The sequence below is a fragment of the Thermobia domestica genome, chromosome 10 (assembly GCF_964235325.1).
Source record: "Thermobia domestica chromosome 10, izTheDome1.hap1.1, whole genome shotgun sequence".
Lineage (NCBI taxonomy): Eukaryota > Metazoa > Arthropoda > Insecta > Zygentoma > Lepismatidae > Thermobia > Thermobia domestica.
The window spans coordinates 162,538,760-162,561,039 of NC_137463.1; the positions used below are offsets into that span (position 1 = coordinate 162,538,760).

General features: G+C 35.9%; 1 protein-coding gene across 4 annotated transcripts in view; it reads right to left on the minus strand.

Moving 5' to 3' along the window:
* Positions 1 to 10,636: 10,636 nt before the first annotated feature.
* Positions 10,637 to 22,280, minus strand: part of LOC145662811 (trypsin-like) — a 108,201-nt gene continuing 96,557 nt past the window's right edge. For 3 of the 4 annotated variants that reach the window (XM_081728700.1, XM_081728703.1, XM_081728702.1), the window contains 2 exons: positions 20,068 to 20,270; positions 10,637 to 10,884 (listed from right to left, as the gene is read on the minus strand). In XM_081728700.1, coding sequence (XP_081584826.1) covers positions 10,684 to 10,884; positions 20,068 to 20,270 — 404 coding nt within the window. In that variant the 3' untranslated portion in view covers positions 10,637 to 10,683. The remainder of the gene's footprint in view (positions 10,885 to 20,067; positions 20,271 to 22,280) is intronic. The other variant, XM_081728699.1, reaches the window with a different exon arrangement.

A 22,280-nucleotide genomic window follows, 5' to 3' on the forward strand; every position in this document is an offset into this window, starting at 1 on the left:
GTGCTTATTTATAGTAAGTCCCCTCGCATGCACCACGTGAGGTTATACAACGCCAAATAGTTAGAGATATAAAACGCCGAGTTGGCATTGAGTTATATGTCTTTCATTTTCAGGTCGCGACATTTCGCAGCAAGTCGTTTGCTTATCTTTTAATTCTACCCGTCGCACGACCCTCACTCACTGAACAAACTAGTGTTGGCAATGAAGCAGCGAAAATTGTCTTTCATTACAATGTTCAACCGATCGATGGTTAGACTTAATTCGGTCGTTATATGATCGAATCGAAATTGTGATCCTTCTTTGAGCCCTTCCCGGCGTGAGGAGCTAACGTGATTCGGATTCCACGTTAATCAGTAGGTTGCATCTCATATAGCCTCTCAACTCAACCTACTTTCAGCCTGACTACTGTATTCAAAAATCCATTTTAACGGTAAAGAAAGTGAAGACGAAAATTTCGGAAATCGGAGCTAAAGTATTGTATTATCAAATTTAAACCTACTGTCCTAATTTAGCGCCTATTGCGTGATTCAAGGTTTAACTCGGGACCCAAATATACTATAAATCACTATACTATAAATAAGCACCCCGAATAGTGAGGTGCGAGGGACACACTTTAAATAAGCACTCCGAGTAGTGATAGATATAGGGACTCACTTTAATCAAGCATCCCGTTAAAATAAGTACAAAAAGGGGTTTTAGATCGGTCTGCAATCTTCTCGCAGTAACCTCTGCCAACTATAATTGTTCTTGGCTAACTGCAGAGCATTTCAAACCAGAAGACTTTTAGCAATTGTAATCACATTATATTGACAACCTTCTCAGTTCGTGTCTTTGAAACGGGGATGTAATCGTTGAACTGAGAAGATCACCTTCCATTCACCATCTAGAATGAGTGGGTAAGTTGCTGATTTCTATGCGAGAGGTTAACACTTGTACCATGTTTTATAGGAATTAACTTAAAATGACAACTCAGAGATTAAATAAAATATTTGACAGTTATATTTCTCATTACTTTGTGTTGCGGTGTAAATGTTGTGTTCTAATACGGATATCTAGAAAGTTTGCCGGAAGAGCAACGCATGCCAAGCATTGAGCAATTGATCACTGATTTTGAGGTCACACATACCTTGGATGTTGTCTTCCGTCGTTGGTCCTCGGTGTTCTCTCCTGGGCTAGTCTCTGAAGTGTTGATATCGCCAAGTTGATATCTTCCTGAATTGATGTCTCTGCTCAAGACACTGCTAACATTGGTGACGGTATTTCTCTGACCAATGTCCTCGGTAACTAACTCCCAAAGTCAGTTTGATGAATTGAAAGCGATTTGAGACTCCAGTCTCAACTTCGTAATTGGATCTGTACTGCTCAGTCACATACGTACTTCTCCGTCGTATAGGAACTTCTTCCCTCCAGAGACCTCTCGTCCTCTGGTTTTGTTCGAAAATCGTTCTCAGGAATTTGATGGTGTCGACTGACGTCAAGCACGTGTGCCCTCCTTTCTTTGGAAAACAAGGTCTCTTCCTTCTGTCGCGAACAACAACTGCAATACTTGGAATGCTCTGATCTCATGATTCTAGACAATTTCTACATACCCGTGAATGTGTTTCATGTTCGCAATCATTATACAATTGCAACTTAATGGATTTTACAAATTGTTCTTGCCAACACATTTTCTAAATTTAATTCCTGCATTCGCAGACAACAAATAATGTGCTTTATTGGTTTTTAATAGCTGACAAAAGAATTGTATAAATTTCATGAGAATTGCATTATTAAGAATCTTAAGCTTGACATAAATTATATTCGTTGTTTTTCCCTTCACCAAACAATAATTTAAAATCTTTAATAAATCCAATATTTCCAAATAAACATAAAATTGATCATTAAATTGTGAGCTCTGCTATATGAAAATACAGGCTCTGCCACAATATAATCCGCCATTTTGAATTTTGTAATTTTGACATCAGATTCTGAATCAGCTCTCCTACCCCACCCACCCCTCGGCAGTATATTTTCTTCTACATTAAATGATTGTTTTCTATCTATGCTTGGAGACCACCCCTAACGTTGAAAGGATGGTTTCTACCCTTAAATCCGCGCCATTGCCAAAATACATATATATATGTCGATTATTTTTCGATGTTCTACAAATATGTAAATTGTCATTTAAATCGTTAAGTGACACTTCCGTAAGTCTCCTTGTTACCTGTATATGTTCCATTCAGTTCTATCACTGTAAGATCCAAAGTATGCACAAGTGTCAGAAGCAGGTTATTACTGCTGATGGAGACAATTTGTGTTATTTTTTTAGGTAGTCACATTTCGTGTTACCACCTTTCTTCTTGGCGCAAAAATATGATTATATCTTTTGAAATCCAAATACCAGCCTCTTTTTAGTCTTTAAAACACATGACTGACAAGTGACTATCAAGACGCAAAGGTCTGGATATTAATATCGACCTAATTTCATGGTCTTCTGTCACGAACATAGATTCACAATGATATTGTAGGTCTAATAGATTCATTCTTTTTGAATTCGTGTACGTGGTCTCCTGCCCATTTTGCTTAAGCAAATTAATTTTCTCTTTTTTTTTTTTTTTTTTTTTTTTTGTCAAGGTTTGGCCAATAATCGTAGTATCTTTCTGTCCAGAAGACTGCTCAGGCGGTTTTCTATCTCCATTTCTTTGTTGATGAATTTATTTGTTTGCCTAGCAGTTCATGGAATTCATAACATCCTCCGTCATCATCACACTTGAAAGAATTGATATACCTTCTGCTTTTAGCATTTAATGTCCAAGTTCCACAGCTATATAAAAAGAAGGTTGAAAATAAGAACCAAATTAAAAAGACGGCTTAACGGATTGAAAGCACACAGCCGTTCCTAGGCATAGCAGAGTTCTCAGACTAGGTGAGTCTAGTAGAGAATTTCCCAAATCGGTTGCCCAAGCACCGTCATTGTCGGAGATTAACGTTTGATCGTAGTGTCCTTTTTCTCAACTGTTCTAATTTGACTCCTGCGAAATCGTTATGACACGTTAAAAAAAAACAGTTGGAGCTCGTGCCACTGGATTTTGATTGAGGATTTGCAAATGATACGTGTTGATGCTAAACTTGTTCCTCGCCTGCTCACACATGATAAAAAATAAAACAACATTTATTTGAACTTGAGCCAAGACGAAAAATCAGATTGAAAGTGACCCTAATATTTTCACCAAGGTCATTACAAGTGAAGAGAGTTGTATTACGGTCAGAAACCTGAAACGAAGAAGGATCTAACCAGTGGAAGCCCCCGACTCTTTCCCACCAGAAAAGCAAGACAAGTGAGGCCAAATGTTAAGATCTATGATTATTGTTTTTTTTTTTTTATGTTCGTGGAATTGAGCAACACTTGAAATTTGGCCTCTTTAGTCAGACTTTTAACCAGCACTTTTATTTGAAAGACATTTACGGGACGATGTGCAGAGAATATGTCCAGAACTCTGGCGACCAGGTGACTGGTTTGACTGGTTCCATCACCATGACAACGCCCTCCTCCCACACACGGTCTTATTTGTAAACTGATATTTGGGCTCTTATATTTCCCACCCTTCGTATTCGCGAGACCTAGCCCCGTGTAAATTTTTTTGTTGCTGCCAAGAATGGAAAAATTAAAAGGGAAACGTTTTGATAGTATAGAGGCTGCAGAAAGAGCTTCGCAGAGGGCACTGGAAGGCATCAAAATTGAATTATTCCAGAGATGCTTCAAACAATGGGAAAGAAGACTGAAGAAATGCATCCTATCTAATGGAGAGCACTTTGAAAGAGACTGAATGAATTTTGTAAAAGGCTTAACAGAAGTCGGATTTTTTTTTTCTTTTTTGCGTCCTCCCTCGTACAGGTGAATTTACCAGTCTCTTTGTGTTAAAAGTTGTAGTTCGGGTTTTCCATACAGCTACATCGTAGCTTTTCCATAGCGACGGAAGCTAATGCAGTGCCCCTTTCCATTTTTCTCAACATTTATCAGTTGTCTGAGTCCAAGTAAGTGAACTGTGAACTCTTCGCATATTTCTTAATTGCAATTTTAATTGCATATCTTTTACTCTATTAATGACCATTAATATTGTCATCCCCAAATTAATTTCTAAACCAAAATTGTTTTCCTTGATTTGTTATTTTTGTAATCTCGTATGTAAAGATTTAAGACTATGAGTAGTATATGAATATGTAAGCATCATTACCAAAGTAGATTACTGATCATTAGTAGATTTTTTGTGTACATAGAAATGCTCATAATTACCTCTTCCGTACCATTCTCGTGTGGATCATACATGCTAACATCAAGAACAAAAATATATATATCAAACCTAGGGTGACCAGACGTCCTCTTTTACCCAGACATGTCCTCTTTCTCAGACTCTAAGAAGGCGTCCGGGAGCGATTTTGTAGAAAATGGTCAAATGTCCTCTTTTATCGGGTTATTTATAAATCATAATATTTATCCAATTAACATATGAAATAAAATAATTTTGCCTGATTTTTGACAATAATAACAAAATTCCAGTGTTTTCTTAAATGAAACTAATTTAGTAGATGGTTAAGAGGTATCTAGCAATATTTGGGTTAAATACTTTTCTAAATCAAGAAATGAAGAATGCTTCTCAGAGTTATTGAAAATTTATATTTTTTTTCTCTCATTGGTTAGTCATTGGCTAGCTTGAAAAGAGTTTTCTTTTAATCATATCAGTCGACAAAGAAAATGAGTAGATTACACTAGTTAACAAATTTAAACTTTTTGTTTCTTACATGAGAAAAATCACCTGATCTTTAAGGAACTTTTTGCGCTGAATTCGAATATGCACTCGGTTTCTCTCCATCACGTACAGTTTTCCCTAACAGAGGGATTTTCGGGAAATTCCCTCAAAAATTTCCCTTTTTCAGATATTTTATTCCCCTAGCTCCTGTCCCCTTACATATAATAACATAGAAATTATACGTAAGTATACCTTGATTTATATTTAATAAATCCTAAAGGTTTCGTAAAAATCGCTTTGTTCTTTCTAGAGAAATAAATATATTTGTATGTATATTGTGTGCACTGTTTATTGCACCTGATAGTAATGCTTTCAGATCTCCTGAGTTGGGGTAAAAACGATTTGCTTTATTACTACAAACACAGACATAAAAATGAATATTTACAATAGTCAACAACATACTTGTATTGCTCTCTGTAAATTAGAAATGTGTATAAAAATAGAATGTGCTTCCAACGTATATTTTTTTAAACGTATAGTATATGTATATCTTAATACATATATATACAATTCTCAAAGTTTTTTCGTTTTGTTCATGAAATGGTTATCAATATTTGTTATCAAATGTAACAGAATGCAAAAGAAAGAAAGAATGGAATACAGACTCATTGTTGACAACAATGAACTAATGCAGTCTGAATTTTCCACTACGGTATCGTTTCCCCCCTCCCCCCGCGCATTTCTTTCTTTCTTGTGTTCTTAACACCTGGTGAGGGAGTTTTGTACATTTTTATATTGACGTGTGGTTTAACACTACTTCACTTTCAAAGTTGTCTTTGCTGCTAAGAGTGCTTTCATGTTTGATCTTAACGGCATTATACCCAACTAAGACCAGAAGTTTAGTTTGTGATCAGTACAATGGCGTCAAGAGGACGGCGTTCGTGTGTTAACTCACCCAATAGTTTTTGTTATGTGTGTGGCCAGTTTGTAGTTAAAAGACAGTGTAGATCCATTACGCCATCGGTGAAACTAGCATATTATATATATTTCGGATGTCGTGTGGGAGATCATTACAAAACTTGGGCACCCAACATAATTTGTGCGTCGTGCTACGTCACTTTACTTGCATGGGCCAAAGGGAAACGGAGGTTCATGAAATTTGCTGTACCAATGGTGTGGAGAGAACCCACCAACCATCTGGATGATTGTTATTTTTGTCTCACAGTAGCTAAGGGACATTCTAAAAAAAAGCAAATACACAATAAGTTATCCCAACGTTAAATCCGCAATTAGACCTATTCCGCACGAGGATGAACTTCCACTTCCCGAGCCCCTACCAACTGGGAAGAGATATGGCCAAAAGACTCTGATGATGATCATGACCTTGATGAACCATCGACATCAACATGTATATCCAAGGATCCAACGTTCATCCCTGACTGTGTTCGCGAGCCACATTTCATCCGGCAATGTGAACTTAATGACCTAGTCCGTGATTTGCACCTGACAAAACAATTGGAGGAACTTCTGGGATCAAGGCTCCAGCAGTGGAACTTATTGGATGCAGAAACGAACATATCAGTGTACAGGAAAAGGCATGTTCAATTTTCAAGCTATTTCTCAATGCAAGATAATGTGTGCGTATGTACGGATGTAAATGGGTTGATGGCAGAGCTAGGAATTCCTTACGTTCCAGAAGAATGGAGGTTATTTATCGACGCGTCAAAGGTCAGCCTTAAAGCTGTCCTTTTACATAATGGAAATAAAAAACCTTCTATACCACTTGCGCACTCAGTGAAGATTAAGGAATCCTATGACACCATGTCAACTTTGCTAAATCTTATAAATTACAAGGACCATTGTTGGCAAATATGTTGTGATCTCAAGGTAGTTGGTATTTTATTAGGACTGCAGTACGGTTACACGAAGTACCAATGTTTTTTATGTTTATGGGATAGCCGAGCTGATGACAAACATTATGAAGTGAAGGAATGGGAACCTAGAGTGAATTACGTACCTGGAGAATGCAACGTCAAATACGCTCCTTTGGTAGATCCTAATAAGATATTACTACCGCCACTTCATATCAAGTTAGGACTTATGAAAAACTTTGTCAAAGCCATGGACACATCTGGTGAAGGTTTCAAGTATTTGCGAGATAAGTTCCCTAACCTGAGTGATGCTAAGATTTCAGCGGGAGTGTTTATTGGTCCCCAAATTAGGAAATTAATGCTTGATGATAGCTTTGACAGCAAGTTAAACAGTGCTGAGCTAGCTGCCTGGACAGCATTTAAGTGTGTTGTGCGCAACTTTCTGGGCAATAACAAAGCTGAGAGTTACACAGAAATCGTACAGGACATGATACAGAAATACAAAGAGTTGGGTTGTAGGATGTCTTTAAAAATCCACTTTTTGCACTCCCACCTCAGCTTCTTTCCTGCTAACCTAGGTGCTCTCAGCGACGAACAGGGGGAAAGATTCCACCAAGATATAATGGCAATGGAGAAAAGGTACCAGGGACGATGGGATCCTTCAATGATGGGGGACTATTGTTGGGGTCTTGTTAGAGAATGCAACATTTCTTACAAAAGAAGGAAATAGTGTACGTTTTTGTAACCCAATGAAAGTTTCATATATTGTAATAGTTTTGATTGTCTTTTCATGACCTTTTGGTACATTTGTATTATTGTTTATTGTAAATTGTCACACTTGTAAATTATATTGTATTATCTATTATATAAAAGAGAACGCACAAATCCTTTGTTAGCTCATCACGCTAATACGGCTGAACCAATTTCTTTCATTTTTGGGGGGTTATTAGGATTTGGACCCTAGATGGTTTTTATCATATCACTTTAATTTTTAATTACCAGTGTCTTGAGATAATTGACCATTCAAGTTTTCATAACGTACAAATCCTTTGTTAGTTCATCATAGGTATAAAAATAAACGTATTTATATGCAACCCGCATGACCGTGTCACTCGGCGGGTTAACATAAATGACAGGCGCTATAATGTTAACATTTACTGCAATTTGAAAGCGAAAAAGTAAAAATTATCTAAGTAACAAAGTTTATTGCGTTCCGGGGTGACCGCAGCGAAGCGGGGTGAACGCTGCTAGTATTTTATATATGTGTTTGTGGTAATAAAGCAAAACGTTTTACCTCAACTTAAGAGATCTGAAAGCATTACTATAAGGTGCAATAAACAGTACACACAGTATACATACAAACATATTTATTTCTCTAGAAAGAATAAAGCGATTATTACGAAACTTGGAGGGTTTGTTAAATATGAATCAAAGTATACTTAGGTATAATTTCTATGTTAGTAAATGCAAGGGGACAAGATCTTGGGGTGTAAAATAAACGAAAAGGGAAATTTTTGAGGGATTTTCCCGAAAATCCCTCTGTTACGGGAAAATCGTACGTGATGGAGAAAAACCGAGTGCATATTCGAATTCAGCGCAAAAAGTTCCTTTAAGAACAGGTATTTCCTTTTATGTAACAAAACCTTTGTTAACTAGTGTTATCAATACCTAGGTAGAAACAGTTAAGAGTATTGCATGTGTGAAGTATAATTTTAAGGGATATTCATGGTTTGAATTTTTATTTCCTATTGAAAAGTAAACAAATGTTCGTGAAGATAGGAGCATCAAAGAAATATGATACAGCTGCAAAAGAAAGCAAATCCAATTAAACATGAGTTATTTGGGTAAGAAAATATATAATTGGTAAATCAGTGTTGTGTTTTAAGTTTTTACAATAATATAATATACCATATTTTGTACTTAAATGAAGTTCTGTACCTACTGTTACCGTTCAAGCAATGATTTTTGTTCATAATGCCAGGTTTAAGAAAGGAATATAACATATATGTTTCTTAAAGCTCTCAGTGTGTCTGTCTACATTATATATAAATTCTTAATCCTTTCACGGTATGATAGTATTATGTTAGTATGTGATATTGCTTATTAGTCTTACAACCACCTTATTAATTTGAAACGATCATAGGCGATGCCCAAAGTCCACAAAAAAGCTATATTCAGTAAACGGTAATTATTATAGGTATATATTATTTCGGTCCATGTTATTTTAAACAGACGTCCTCTTTTCTTCTTTTTTCAAATCAATAATCTGGTCACCCTAATCAAACCTAGAATAATTTCTGAGGAAAATGTTATTAATGAGCACAAACGTACACGAATCAATCCATTCTAAGTGATCAAGCATGTACCGCTCCACCATCTTCAACAAATCTTTTTTTTCATAATGTTTATTCTATATCAGGGTACTTCAAAACCACAATTAATTATTTTTTACAATATCCCACGGCAACACAGGTGCAGGCGCCATTTTGTCTTACCATGCATTTGTCCTACCAAATTGAAAATTGCTCGAAGTCCTCAACTCGTGCAGAGCTAACACTTTGATCTCTTAACATTTTTTTCCTAAAACCACTTGGAGGGGGTGAAATCAGGGTCTGCAGTAGCAACATTTTTGGACATTGAAAACATGTTTGGGAAGAGGAAACAACTGACATAGAGGTCTGAATTTGTGTGTGCATATAGTCCATGGTCTTAAGTTAATATACAAAAATTTACAGACCTGTAGCTACTCCCAAAGGCCTGAAAAAATCGTAAAGTTGGGGAATTATGTCAGTTTAGCATATTTTACTGTCCAATATATCCAATAGACCTGGATAAAAAAATAGGAAATTTTGGTAATAGTTAGTCCTTTAGTATATCATAACACACAACAAAGCGCGTTTTGTGTTTTTGAGCAGAAGGGTTTCAAAGTATTAAGTAATGACGCTTTCATTCCGCAGTCAGTGGTTACAGCAAGTAAATGTTCACTGACTTGAGAACGTAGATGAAACGAAAGGACAACAGTTTCCTGCATGAGTTGACAGTTAAAACAAGAGTAAATATGATTGAGTATCATTTATATAGCAAGCAGCAAGAGCAAGGAATACTTACGGACTTTCTTTTTGTCAAGGGTGTATTTTGATTTTCCTCGCCTTCTGCTTATAGCGGCATTCTTCACCAGTGCTGCTGTGGGTCTGATAAGACAGTGTTACAGCTAGAGGAAAGATACGAGCTTGAGAGCCTTGACTGGACTAACCATTCATCCTACTTTATTTTACTTCACAACAACAAATTTCCAGTAGATTTTATGAACAAAACACCTCCTGGAGTATGACGTCATTACTTCATACTTTGACCCCCTTCTGCTCAGGAACACAAAACGCGCTTGGTTGTGTGTCATGGTATACTAAAGGACTAACTATTCCCAAAATTTCATATTTTTAAATCCAGGCCCATTGGACAGTGAAATACGCTTTAGCGTTGGGATAATTCCCCAACTTTACGATTTTTCCAGGCCTTTGGGAGCAGCTACAGGTCTGTAAACTTTTGTGTATTAACTTATGACCCCGGACTACACGCACACACAAATTCAGACCTCTATGTCAGTTGTTTCCTCTTTCCAAACATGTTTTCAATGCTCAAAAATGTTGCTACTGCAGACCCTTTAAGTGGTTTTAGGAAAACATGTTAAGAGACCAAAGTGTTAGCTCTACACGAGTTAGAAACGTCCAGCAATTTTCAATTTGGTAGGACAAATGCATGGTGAGATATTCAAAACAACGTAAATGCCTAAAATCGAAAAAAAAAAAACGCAAAATGACGGCAGCCCTTGCATCGCCATGGGATGTAAAAAATAATTAATTGTGGTTTTCAAGTACCCTGATATAGGATAAACATTCATGAAAGAATTAGATTTTTTTTTTAAAAAAAAAGGTCGAGCTGCAATTTTTCTTTTTTCTCGATCACTTTGCATGGATTGATCCACATGTAATAAAAAATTTAAAATTTAATATGGTTTCGACATTTTTATATATTCAGCTGGTTTCGACATGTTTTTATAAATGCAGCTAGAAAGGAAGTAATGATTTTCAATCCTTTTTATTACGGCGAGCAGGAGTCTTTGTAGTAGATACATTTTTATTACAATTGTTGTTTATTTTACAATCTATCCAATTCTTGAAATATGATACTCTCATATAAGCGGAAGGAACTGGCACCCCGCAGTCCGCTGCAAAAGAGATAACACCTGCCAATTTTCCTTCACATGAAAGTGGACCTCCAGAATCTCCCTGAAATTAGTAATAACGAAAGAGTATCACAAATATTGTTGAGTAATATATGTTAGTGATTAAACATTAATGCTGATAACTAAGTAGAAATTAGTGACGAGTTGCGTCTTTTAAAGAAACTACCGTTTTGAAATATTAAAAAAATATAATAATAAGTATTCTTTCCCCTAACAATTTCATTGTTATATGAAAGCCTGTATCATAATCTACTTTTTGTTTAATATTTTATATCAATATTAAGGGACTTATCGTAAAAAGCTTTTGAATACCATTTTTAAGGAATCTGCTGCCTGATTTGAGAACCAGTGCAACACAACCATTTCGACCTCATCATCATCGGCACTGATCACCAATATACTTCTTCAAATGCAGGAACATGTGAACACTAGATCAGAACTGTACGAACGGTGTACAATTTCATAGAGAACATTTCCTGGAACTTGAGGAAACTTATCAGATAACGACGAAATCGTAAACCGTCTGTTTTCTTTCACTTTTTCGTCAACTTTCTATACCAAGTCCTCAGTAATATGACAGAATGTCACCCACTTCGTTCCTCATCATGAACATTTATGCGGCCATGTTTAAAAATTCTAATCCATTTCCGTACCATTCCATCGATCATAATATTTTCTCCACACACTTCACTAATCTGGCGATGAATTCACTTTCCCGTTTTTAGCACTAAAGAAACAATTCACAGCACGTATTTCACAGTCGGCAGGATTCTCAATTGGCGGAATCATCTTAATTACTCACACTACTCACACCAAACGTAAACACGGTCGAATGTTTCCCTAATGAGTCTGTAGCTTGCCAACAGATATAGGTGCAGAGCGCTTATGTGTGGATGCAGACAGCAACGGCCGAATTTCATAACTGTATGTACTTTTAAAAAAGCACGCCTTGTACTCTTATCTAATAAAACATTTTACATTTCTTATATAAAGTGATATTCTAATTTGTTTAATCGAAGCTCTAGTTTGTTGAAATTTATATTAGGTATTGCGTATTTTCTACCATATTATTTATGCATTTATTTGTGTAATGTAGTTCCTGTCACCATGGCATTGATCGTCCTAAGGTTGCAGATCGAGAAAAAGGCCTCTAGATATAGGGGTTAGCTGCGAATATACTGAATAAATAGTCGCGTACAGACGACTAGGAGTGGTCCTCCACCTTGGAGGCTTGGGTGAGGCTAACAACTTCATCATCTAAAAAAAGCACTTGTTCAGAAACAATCACTGAAGCCTCGGGCCAGGACTGATAACTTGGCACGACCTCAGCAAAAGAAAATGGACATGAGATTTGGAATATGGAATGTTAGAAGTCTTTATAGGACAGGTGCGTTAAAATCCGTAACGAGTTAGAGTAATACAGAATGGACCTAGTAGGAGTTCAGGAAGTTATTTGTTAAAGAAATGGAACTATGAATTCCGGAAATTTTACGTTCTTTTAGGGGAAAGGAAGTAAAAAAAACACCAATTACTAACGGGATTTTTCGTTCACAAACGAATAATACTACCAATTAAATGGGTTGAATTTGTTAATCACAGACTTTCTTTTATTACTCTTAAGGGTCCGTGCTACGATGATATTGTTTTAAATGTACATGCCTCAATACAAGATAAGTATGATAATATAAAAGACAGTTTTTACGAAGAAGTGGAACAGATATTTGACCAACTCCCCGGATACCATATGAAAATCTATTAGGGGATTTGAATCTGAAGGTAAGACGACAGGATACTTTCAAATCGATTATAGGGAAAGAATCTGCTTAAGGAAAGTAATGACAACGATGTTAGACTCGTAAACTTATCGTGGAAAGTACAAAATTTCCACATCGCGACGTCCATAAATAAACTTGGACCTCACCAGACGGAAGAACATATAATCAAATTGACCGCGTTTTAGTAGATAGAAGACAATCTAGCATAATTGATGTTCAGTCGTTCAGAGTGGTTGATTGTGACACAGATCACTATCTGGTGTCAGCGATAATAAGAGAGAGATTATCGTTAAATAGAGGAAATATTCAATGTCTGAAAACGGAGATAAACTAATTTTTGAAAGTCAAATTCTAATTAAGTCTGTTTTTCGTACTTGGAAACTATTTTCACTGATCGCATTAAGTAATTAACATAATTTTTATTATAAAGTTTACACTAATTCATACATTGGACTCAAAATTTCTTGTTTGTGATACATGATAACCTTGAAGAGTTATTAACGTTTGTCACCACAGAATAGATTGTTTCCAGTTTCGGTACGTGAATCTGTTACTTATACGTATTAACTTAACCACGTTAAACAATACAATATAAGTTACTTTATTGATATTGGTGTATACTGCAGTATGGGCGATTATAAGCTACTCTGTGCATTTTTAATTCAGCACGAGATTGTGATGTTGAGGAACAAAGTGAACGAAAGTAATTCAAGTAATCACATGCCACTCAATTTATGAATATCTTGAAATTGTTTTGAGGATGAAGTTGAGGCCGTTATTATTATTCCTATAGATGTTCCTAAGTCAGCAGCATTGTTCATTAATCATTTCAATCTCAATTAGAGAATCATCTGTGTTATCACGAACATTCCATTTACTAAGGTAGAATGCTCATTATTGCAAAAAGAATATTCCTTTATACCCGGTGAAAAGCCTGTGTTGAAAAATTTTAGGTGGAATCAAGCCATAAGTGGTAACCACCAATAAAATACTAATATGGAGTAGCACGCGTTGGCTTAAGAGAATTATCACATTGCCTTCTATGCTAAGCTCTTCCTCATAGTATCCGAGTCGACAAGCGATGGACATATGCAGACATGGAGGCAGTACCCCGTACTAAAGGAGGATAGAAGTTAGAAGAGGTTGGCAGCCTCCTAAATCGGTCAACGTCGCAGACCAGAAGTGTGCGTGGTACATCACCATGGTGTCTAAACGGAGTGAAGTAGACTCGCATAGCTAATTCCAAGATATAGTACCCACATCTACCTGAGAAGAGCGATTGGTGTCTTCTAAATGGGAATATCTACAATGTCAATTGATACTGGTAATGCTTGGTGTACCTCTTCAGTAAAGTGAGGTAGGCAGGAGTACGACACCCTCATCACAGGATGGAAGTTTCGGGATATCTCTCAAATGGACGGATAAGACGTGAACCATGAGGTTGTCCATGAGGTTGTTGGTTGTCCTTCTTTTCTAACTCCTGGGACTAGCTGAAGGACAGGAAGCTAGATACCCAGGATCCGAGTCCCGTGGGTTAGCCTGGTAATTCTGGGTAGGGTTGGACTTTGCCAGGCTCTGGTCAAACTCTGGGATTCAATAACTTCGAGCTATATTTTCCAAGAGTGGAGTAAGCTTGCCTTATGACACTGAAGCTTATACTGCATATGATGTTAGCCCCGACTTGTCAGGGAGACCGAAAGCATAGAATTATACTGAGGAATTAAATACAATGGTTTCTTCGCAACTTCCTTTCAAACAATTCATACACACACGTTGGAGAATGAAAAGATCGGGCATAATTGTAAGGTAGGTTGTAGAAGAAGCTAACCCGCTGATGATGACCATTAATAGTGTAAATAGGAACTCTCAGCATTCTGTCAGTATAGGAATATCTACTTCAAATAGATGGAGTACATCACTCATTGGTACCGGTAATGTAAGATGTGCTCTTTTATAAAATAAAGTAAGTAGGACTCGATTTCCTGTCGTCAGAGGGAATCCTTCGTGATACCTGCCAAAGGGACGAGTAAGACGCGCTCTTGTGTCTGGGAGATCTGTGCGCTGTGCGGAGTCCCTTGAGCCTTTTTGAACGAGAAGTAGATAGCAGGGCAAGGATTCGAGGCCCCGGATCGTCCTGGGGTTTCTGGTTTGAGTTGATCTGCAAGCTGTAGTCATATAAAGGGATTCGCTAACTTGAGCTATGAGTTCCAAGGGAAAGTGAGGTTTCCTTGCAAGTTTGAGTGTCATCACTGCAAATGATTGTATGCCCACACTCGTTAATGGGCTAGGTTAGATCGTAAGGGCTGTGTTACTAAGGGATTTTTACCGTTACAAGTAGTGCAGGAATTTTGTAAAATAATAATAATAATAATTCACACAAGCAAGAAACTTTGCACAGTTGTAGTACTTGACTTCCTTATCAACATACTAAAAATTCCCTGAGATTGACCTTGAGCTTCGACCGCCATATTGGAAAAAGGCCGCCGATATTCAGTTTTTCGCCGATAACTCCACAATGAGCAGAGACAGCGTAAAATATAAAGACTAATGATATGTAGAGCATGAAAGAATACATATTTTGATGTATAATACGTCTCTATCTTTATTCTTTCAGGAAATATAAAGTTTTAAGTTATGGGAACTTTGTTATTTTGTGCAAATAATACGGTTTCTCTGGCAGAAATCTGTCACTATAGATTGCAGTTACTCAAATTGTGCAATGAAAGGATTTCCGTACTCTTAAACTGAAACTGAAGAATAAAGTTTCCCCTCTGGCTTCAATAAGTGCAGGAATAAAACTCTAAGACCATAAGGTAGTTATTAATAGCCAAGAATTATTCCATAGGATTATCTATGTCATAAAAGGAACTGATCAGTTGAGAGATTGCTTTCGATATGAGTTTTTCCAAACCACCTTCATTATTTGATAATATCTCAATGAGAATGGACATCAAGTCATCGTTGGTTTCAGCTTTTAAATGTGAAGAAGGCAACTTCAAAATACCCAACGAATGTTGTTTATGTTTTAGATGGAGAACACAGCTGCATTCTGTTGTATGGCGAAGACCAGCGATACACAATGATATTCTTGATTACTTCATGTCGTACATAGTATCCATTACGGTGATAATTGCATCGTTATTTTTGATGGATATACCAAACAGCCAACGAAAGAAATCGAGGAACAGAGAGAACAGTACATACAACGTCGGCAATAATTCATTTTCAAGCAAACCCAGTTACGACCTGTACTCAAGCTGAATTTTTAGATAATCTCAATAATAAAGTTGCCTTAATTAATACCTGGGTAGCTTGTTGTTTGAAGTATAATGTGAAGACTGGCCTAGCAGAAGCTAATGATGATAGTTCAATCGTTAGTCATGGAAAATACGTGTTAAGTGCTTGTTGTTATCGGTAAAGACACCGATATTTCGATTCTGTTAACAATATTAACAAAGAAAAACTGATTTGTGGTATCTAAGGCCTTCCTCTGGGACTAAGAAACAGAAACCTATATTTAATATTTAACAGCAACAGTTATTATTTGTTGAAGAAATATGTGATGTACTGTAATTTCTGCATGCATCAACAGGTTGTGATACAAATTTCGGCTATATACCGAAAAGGTAAACTTCAAATCACGCGTCTTCTCCAGAAAGATAAAGATTTGAGGACATCAATTTTAGTGGTCAATGATCCGTTTTCTACCCAAGAAACAATAAGAGACTGGTGAAAGATTTCTGCTTCAACTCTATGGTGCCAAGGAAAGCTGGAGCCTAGATGACTATCGTTATTATGGGTACAATTTTCTCACCGGTAAGCAAACATTACGTTTGAGATTTGATCTCGCACTGCTACCCCTAACAAATGCAAACGCAAATGCAGCAGCAAATGCATCCTTTCCATGTATATCATCAGGTGCAGGAATGGAAAGGAAATTCACTACAGCTTACAAATTGGGGATGAACACAATCTCACAGCTAATTGATGCGGATTTTCTCAGTCGTGGAACCTGCTCCTTCCGAATTATTGTACATAAATCTTGTGGGTGTAAAGATAATTGTAAGAATAATTGTGTTTGTTTTAACGCTGGGTTACCTTGTTAACCCGTGTGTGGTTATTGCCAGAGCGTTTCGTGTGATAATTACCCACACGTTCCTACTTCGCAAGGAAATGAGGACGAATTACATGCATTTTACATTTAAATTACATAGAAAAAAGAACGAACTTTAGAATGTATTTTTAATAATAATTTTCAATATAAATTATTGTATTCTAATGTATTTTTTAGCATTCTTAGATATAAACATGTAGTGGCATCTGCAAAAATAATATAAACACTGCAGAAATATTATGTCAAAGTTAGAGGTTTGTTATGAAAAATAAACTATGCTCAATACACGTTTATGTCTACTACAAAGTAATTACATTTATTGTACACTTTACGGATCGCCACTTGATTTACAAATATTATTACTGTGTGATTTAGAAGCCACTGATAGATATATATAAACACACCAAAATTTGTATTTTTATCCTCTTGATTTTAATACACAATTTGAGTAATTATGCAATCTGCAGTGATCGAATTCTGCTAGAGAAACCGTACTATCTGCACAAAATAACAAAGTTCCCATAACTTAAAACTTCTTATCTCCTGAAAGAGTAAAGCTAGGGAGATATGTTATACACTAAAATGTGTGTTTTTTCATTCTCTACATATCATTAGTCTTTATAGTTTACGCTATCTCTGCTCATTGTGGAGTTATCAGCGAAAAACTGAAAATTGGCAGCCATTTTCCAATATGGCGGCAGAAGCTCAAGAACAGTCTTAGGGGACTTTTAGTATGTTGATAAGGAGGTCAAGTACTACAACTGTGCAAAGTTCCTTGCTTGTATGATTTTTTTTTATACAAACCCCTGATTTTGACCTAAAATTCCTCCACTAAAGTACCTGGGACTCCTGTGTGTGCAATAAAGGATCAGCTCTAAGTGATAAGGCTGACCTGAAGCGATGGTCACCCTGAATGGTGACTAGAATAAGTGCGGTAGCTATTCATTTTACTCTGTCGTCATCTGAACTCGTGACAAGATTATTTTTATACCAATTATCGATTGTGTCTAAGCGGGAAGATTGTATCTGAGTAATTACTTCCACGGGGTACAGGTAGCGAAACGGATGCAATTATTGGAAATTTGAGTGCCCCTTTTTCTTGTTATTAGCTTCATGCAATGGTGAAACAATGCAGAATAAATGACCATCCAGTTGACTCTTTTATTTTCTCCGAACAAGAAGCATTCTGATGTACCAGTTCTTCGTTTCTCTTTGTATAGATAAGTAATGTAGTTACGTATTAAATGCAGCATATGTCGACATGTCCAAATTTTATACATTGTATTTAAGGGTGATACACTTTCTAATGTTAACATCTTCCTTTGAGATTTTAATAATATCATTTTGCGTTTATAAAAAATCTGCGTGATTTCGTGATAAATAGATTTTCGCAATTTAGCTCGTAGAGATAATGAGAACTAGTTGCAACAAAGTGTTCAATTGGATTGTGCTGCATATATGATTAAATAAACAGAAGTGTATTACAAGTGCAAGTGCAGGAAGCATTAGTAACGGATAGTTTAATAATATAAAATAGCATGTAACTTTACAGGTGTCACTCTTAAGCACAAAATGTAGATGCTAACTAGATGAAACAGTTAACAAAGTTTCCAGACATTCCTATAGTGCTTTCACACGTTATACTTGTGTCGTTTCATAGGATTATAATAAAATAGGCCAACACTTGTATGTTTTACAGGAACAGAGGTTACTACTGACTTCAACGACATTGAATTACTAAAGTGATATGGTATTACTAGAAGTTCATAACGGTTATTGACTAGAAAATATACCATTGCTCTAAAGCAATTTTTTGTGTGCGTGACTAACCGTTCCGGCTAGAACCCTGTTAGAGGGTTACGCCCTCTCTTAGGGATCTGAAGTATGGAAAAGTAGATGTGGGGGACTTTGAGAGGGTCTCAAAGTTCTTTATTAAATCTTGTTCCAATTATCAAAGAGTTAAGGACCTCTGCGGGCCTTAACATCAGTCAGAGTGTGACAAAGCTATTACATGATGTACATGAACATTAAGTCTGGACATAGAATGAGTAAATAACATGCAACTTAATTGTCATTATGTAAGTTTATATGCTTTGGAGATGAGGATGATGGATGAGGCGAGGTGTGTGATCAGATCACAACACAGGGGAAAGTTAGTGGACGAAATAATTTATCTTCTTTCATAGGGGCTACTCTAGGCATTGATGAAGACAATGGGAGTCCATGTTAGTTGTGGATGGATTTATTGTGCAACATAGGGTGGAAAGATGAGCGGAAGATGGTCATGAATTTGATAGTCTGTAAGTAACTCCAGATCTGGGGCATCAGGAGGTAGTGTGTAGCTGTACAGTGTATATAGGAGTGATAGTGGTGGATGGGAATATCGAAATGGCAATGGATGGAGTGTCATATGATGCATAGTAGTCTGAAGTAGAGGATGGTGTGCTTTATAACGATTGCGTATGTAGGTGAGACGTAACTTTTCGAGATGAAACTGTAGAGATGGAAACTCAACACGGTTACACAACTCTGCTGTTGGGCTAGGTAACTTAATTCGAAATGCAATACGCAGTGCATGTCTTTCTAAAATTAAGAGCTTTTCGTAGAAGGAACGTGTAGCAGCTATCCAAGCAGTATGACCGTATGTTTGAGTCAGACTTAGGAAAGCTTTCTAGGTATTCAATACTGTAGTTGATTTCAAGCCGGTTAATCTAAAGCAAAAATTGAATCATTTTTTCAATGAGGATGTTCAAATGTCATCCACGCGAAATAAAGCATATTTAGCCATAAAAATGTAACTAAGAATCATTCTTGAAACGAAAGAACTTCAGTACTATGAATTTATTTATAATAAAATGTCCAGGTTCCTTTAAAAACAATTCAGAAGTATTCAATACGGAATTCAGATTATTTAATAATGCAAGGTGTAGATGAAAGTTTTCCCAGTTCCCGAAAAAGTGTGGAATAAAAAAGTATTCGATATTAAAAAAAAAAGTATTCGATTTCGAGTGTGTTGCACGAAAAGAAATAGGGATTTGATATTAAATAAGACAATTTAACTGATAATACATAGATACTTTTCTTTAGTATGGTGATAAGATTAAGGCACGGTATACAGCATACACTTGAGACGAATTTCAAGTTCTGTCTTCTTGATTCCCTTTAGACAACACTCTACATTTATAATATTTTTAAATAAATTTCGTAAACATATAATAAATCATAAAAAAAACAAGAGAGTTTAAGTATGGCTATGAGATTACTACCTAGTAAAAATATGCCAGAAAATAAGAAACATTTACACATCTAATGCTTGTGCTTATAACTACTATTTTACCTTGCAATGAACTTTGTTCTCGTAGAATTTCCCAGTGCAAATATGCATTTCATTTACAAGATAAAGAGGATCAAACTCTTTTAAAATGCTTATGCAACCACAATTATTCATCACTGGTACAGTAACATACAATGGAATATCAGACATAGTATTTGTGGCTCCAGGTTGAGTATTTCCCCATCCAACAAGCTGACAAGTAGTTCCTGTAAAATATTTAAGGTAAGTTTTGCATTACAATTGAAAATAAAAAACAGGTCAATACCTAATACTTAAAATAGTGTAGACATGAACTTAACAATCTAAAGATAATTCTTAGGTAATGTTACGTGGAATGAAACACTTTCTTGATATAGTTACTAAAGTTCTTTACAAATTATCTGTATATAAATTTAGAGGATACATTTACTTCAATAGCTCGTATTACTGCATAGATTAAAAGCAGATTACAACTAACTTCGCACCATGTGGAAATCAAATAAAGGCATTGCTAACACTAGTTTCTTTATTGTGTAGGGTACTTGTCCCATCCTTGACACATCTTATTTATTCAACGTATACTCAAAAGCAAAAGGAAATAGTAAAAGTAGACTATTCTAAATATTTTATAACAAATTATGTATATCAAAGATATGGAAAACAAAATTTAGAGATTCGGAAAATATTATTAAAGAAAAAATAAAATATCTGAGATTAGAAATATGCATAACAGGATTGTATACTAAATGTTCCACTGAATTCGTGAATATATTACGCTGAGAACGTTACTGAATCGTATACCAACATTGCTTTTCCTGACAATTAAGTTTCCCAATTTCATGATTGAAAAGATACTACATACCTCATCTCAGAATATAACTACAGTTAGGATACAGTCAAACTATTCTCCTTGTGTAACTATACACCGATTCCAGCACTTAGTCTGAAAGCAACTCCGGTCATTTTTCTGGGAAGACTATCAGACTTGTTATCGTATTACCCTTCATGTTCTGAATGTCATCGAATGTTTGCCCTTCAATATGTCCTTTACGCTTGGGAAAAAAGAGGAAAATCAATGGATACAAATCACTTGCATAGGAAGCATGTCCCAGTACAGTTATTTGTGTGCAAATAAAACACCATTACGTACACGGCATTGATCATTCAGTTTTCGGGACACATTTCATCGAAAAAATGTTGATTAGTGCTTCTGAACTGTTTTTTCTATCAATGTTTTCTTAGTATGTTATGCTTCTTACAGTTCGCGAACGCTTTTAATACACAATTCTACGAATTTGTGTAATGTTCTCGTCATTTCTGATCGTTACTAGCACATTAACCTATCTTCTTTATTAACCGCTTAACTTATAATTTTTTTCGCAAAAGTCGTTCCAAATTTTATAATTTTTTCGGTACAATGTAAATATGCTATTTCAATTTAGTCATTTCGTCAATAAGCATTGATCTTCAATGCAAAATATTAGCCAAAAATAGTTAAATGAATATTACCGACATCTAGCGAACACCCATACACTCAGCTGCGTATGGCGAACGTAAGGATTCGTCGTTTAAATTAATATTTAGATCTTTTTTCTTTGCACGAATATATTCATGTTCATAATTTTAGGGCAAAACAAAAATAACGTAATAATTCGTGGTTTTAAGTTAAGCGGTTAATGCTTTATAAATCCATTAATTAATCCATCACATCCACTGTTGTCAAGCTTCAAAAGAAATTGAATATGGTTCATCTCACAACAAAAATAATAAACACCACTAGGTAAGACATTGTTACATTTCAACTCAGTTATGTAAGGAATGAGTATCTCAAGATTATGAAATTTTGCCTAGTTCTTTATATAAGGCTTCCAAAGTTAGATTACAATTGGGTATTTGTGAATTTCATTGTCAGATCTAGTAGCCCAGTAAATTTAGGATTTTATGTGAAAGTAACTCACAAGCAGCTGAAAATTTCAGGATTTGTTCCTCTTTACATGCAGAACGAATCCTGAAAGTCCCCTAATTTTCCATGTCCACTTCCATCCAAAATAGCTTGTCAAAGATGGCCGCCAAGCACTTTTGCCTTGTTTGATATTTTTCCACATATCTAAGTTTAAAATAAACATATTTCAATTATGGAAAACCTATATACTCTACAAGAATAGCTACTTCGATGTATACCATAAAATGATCAATAAAGCAATTTCATGTGATGCATTTCATGTAATTTTATTGAT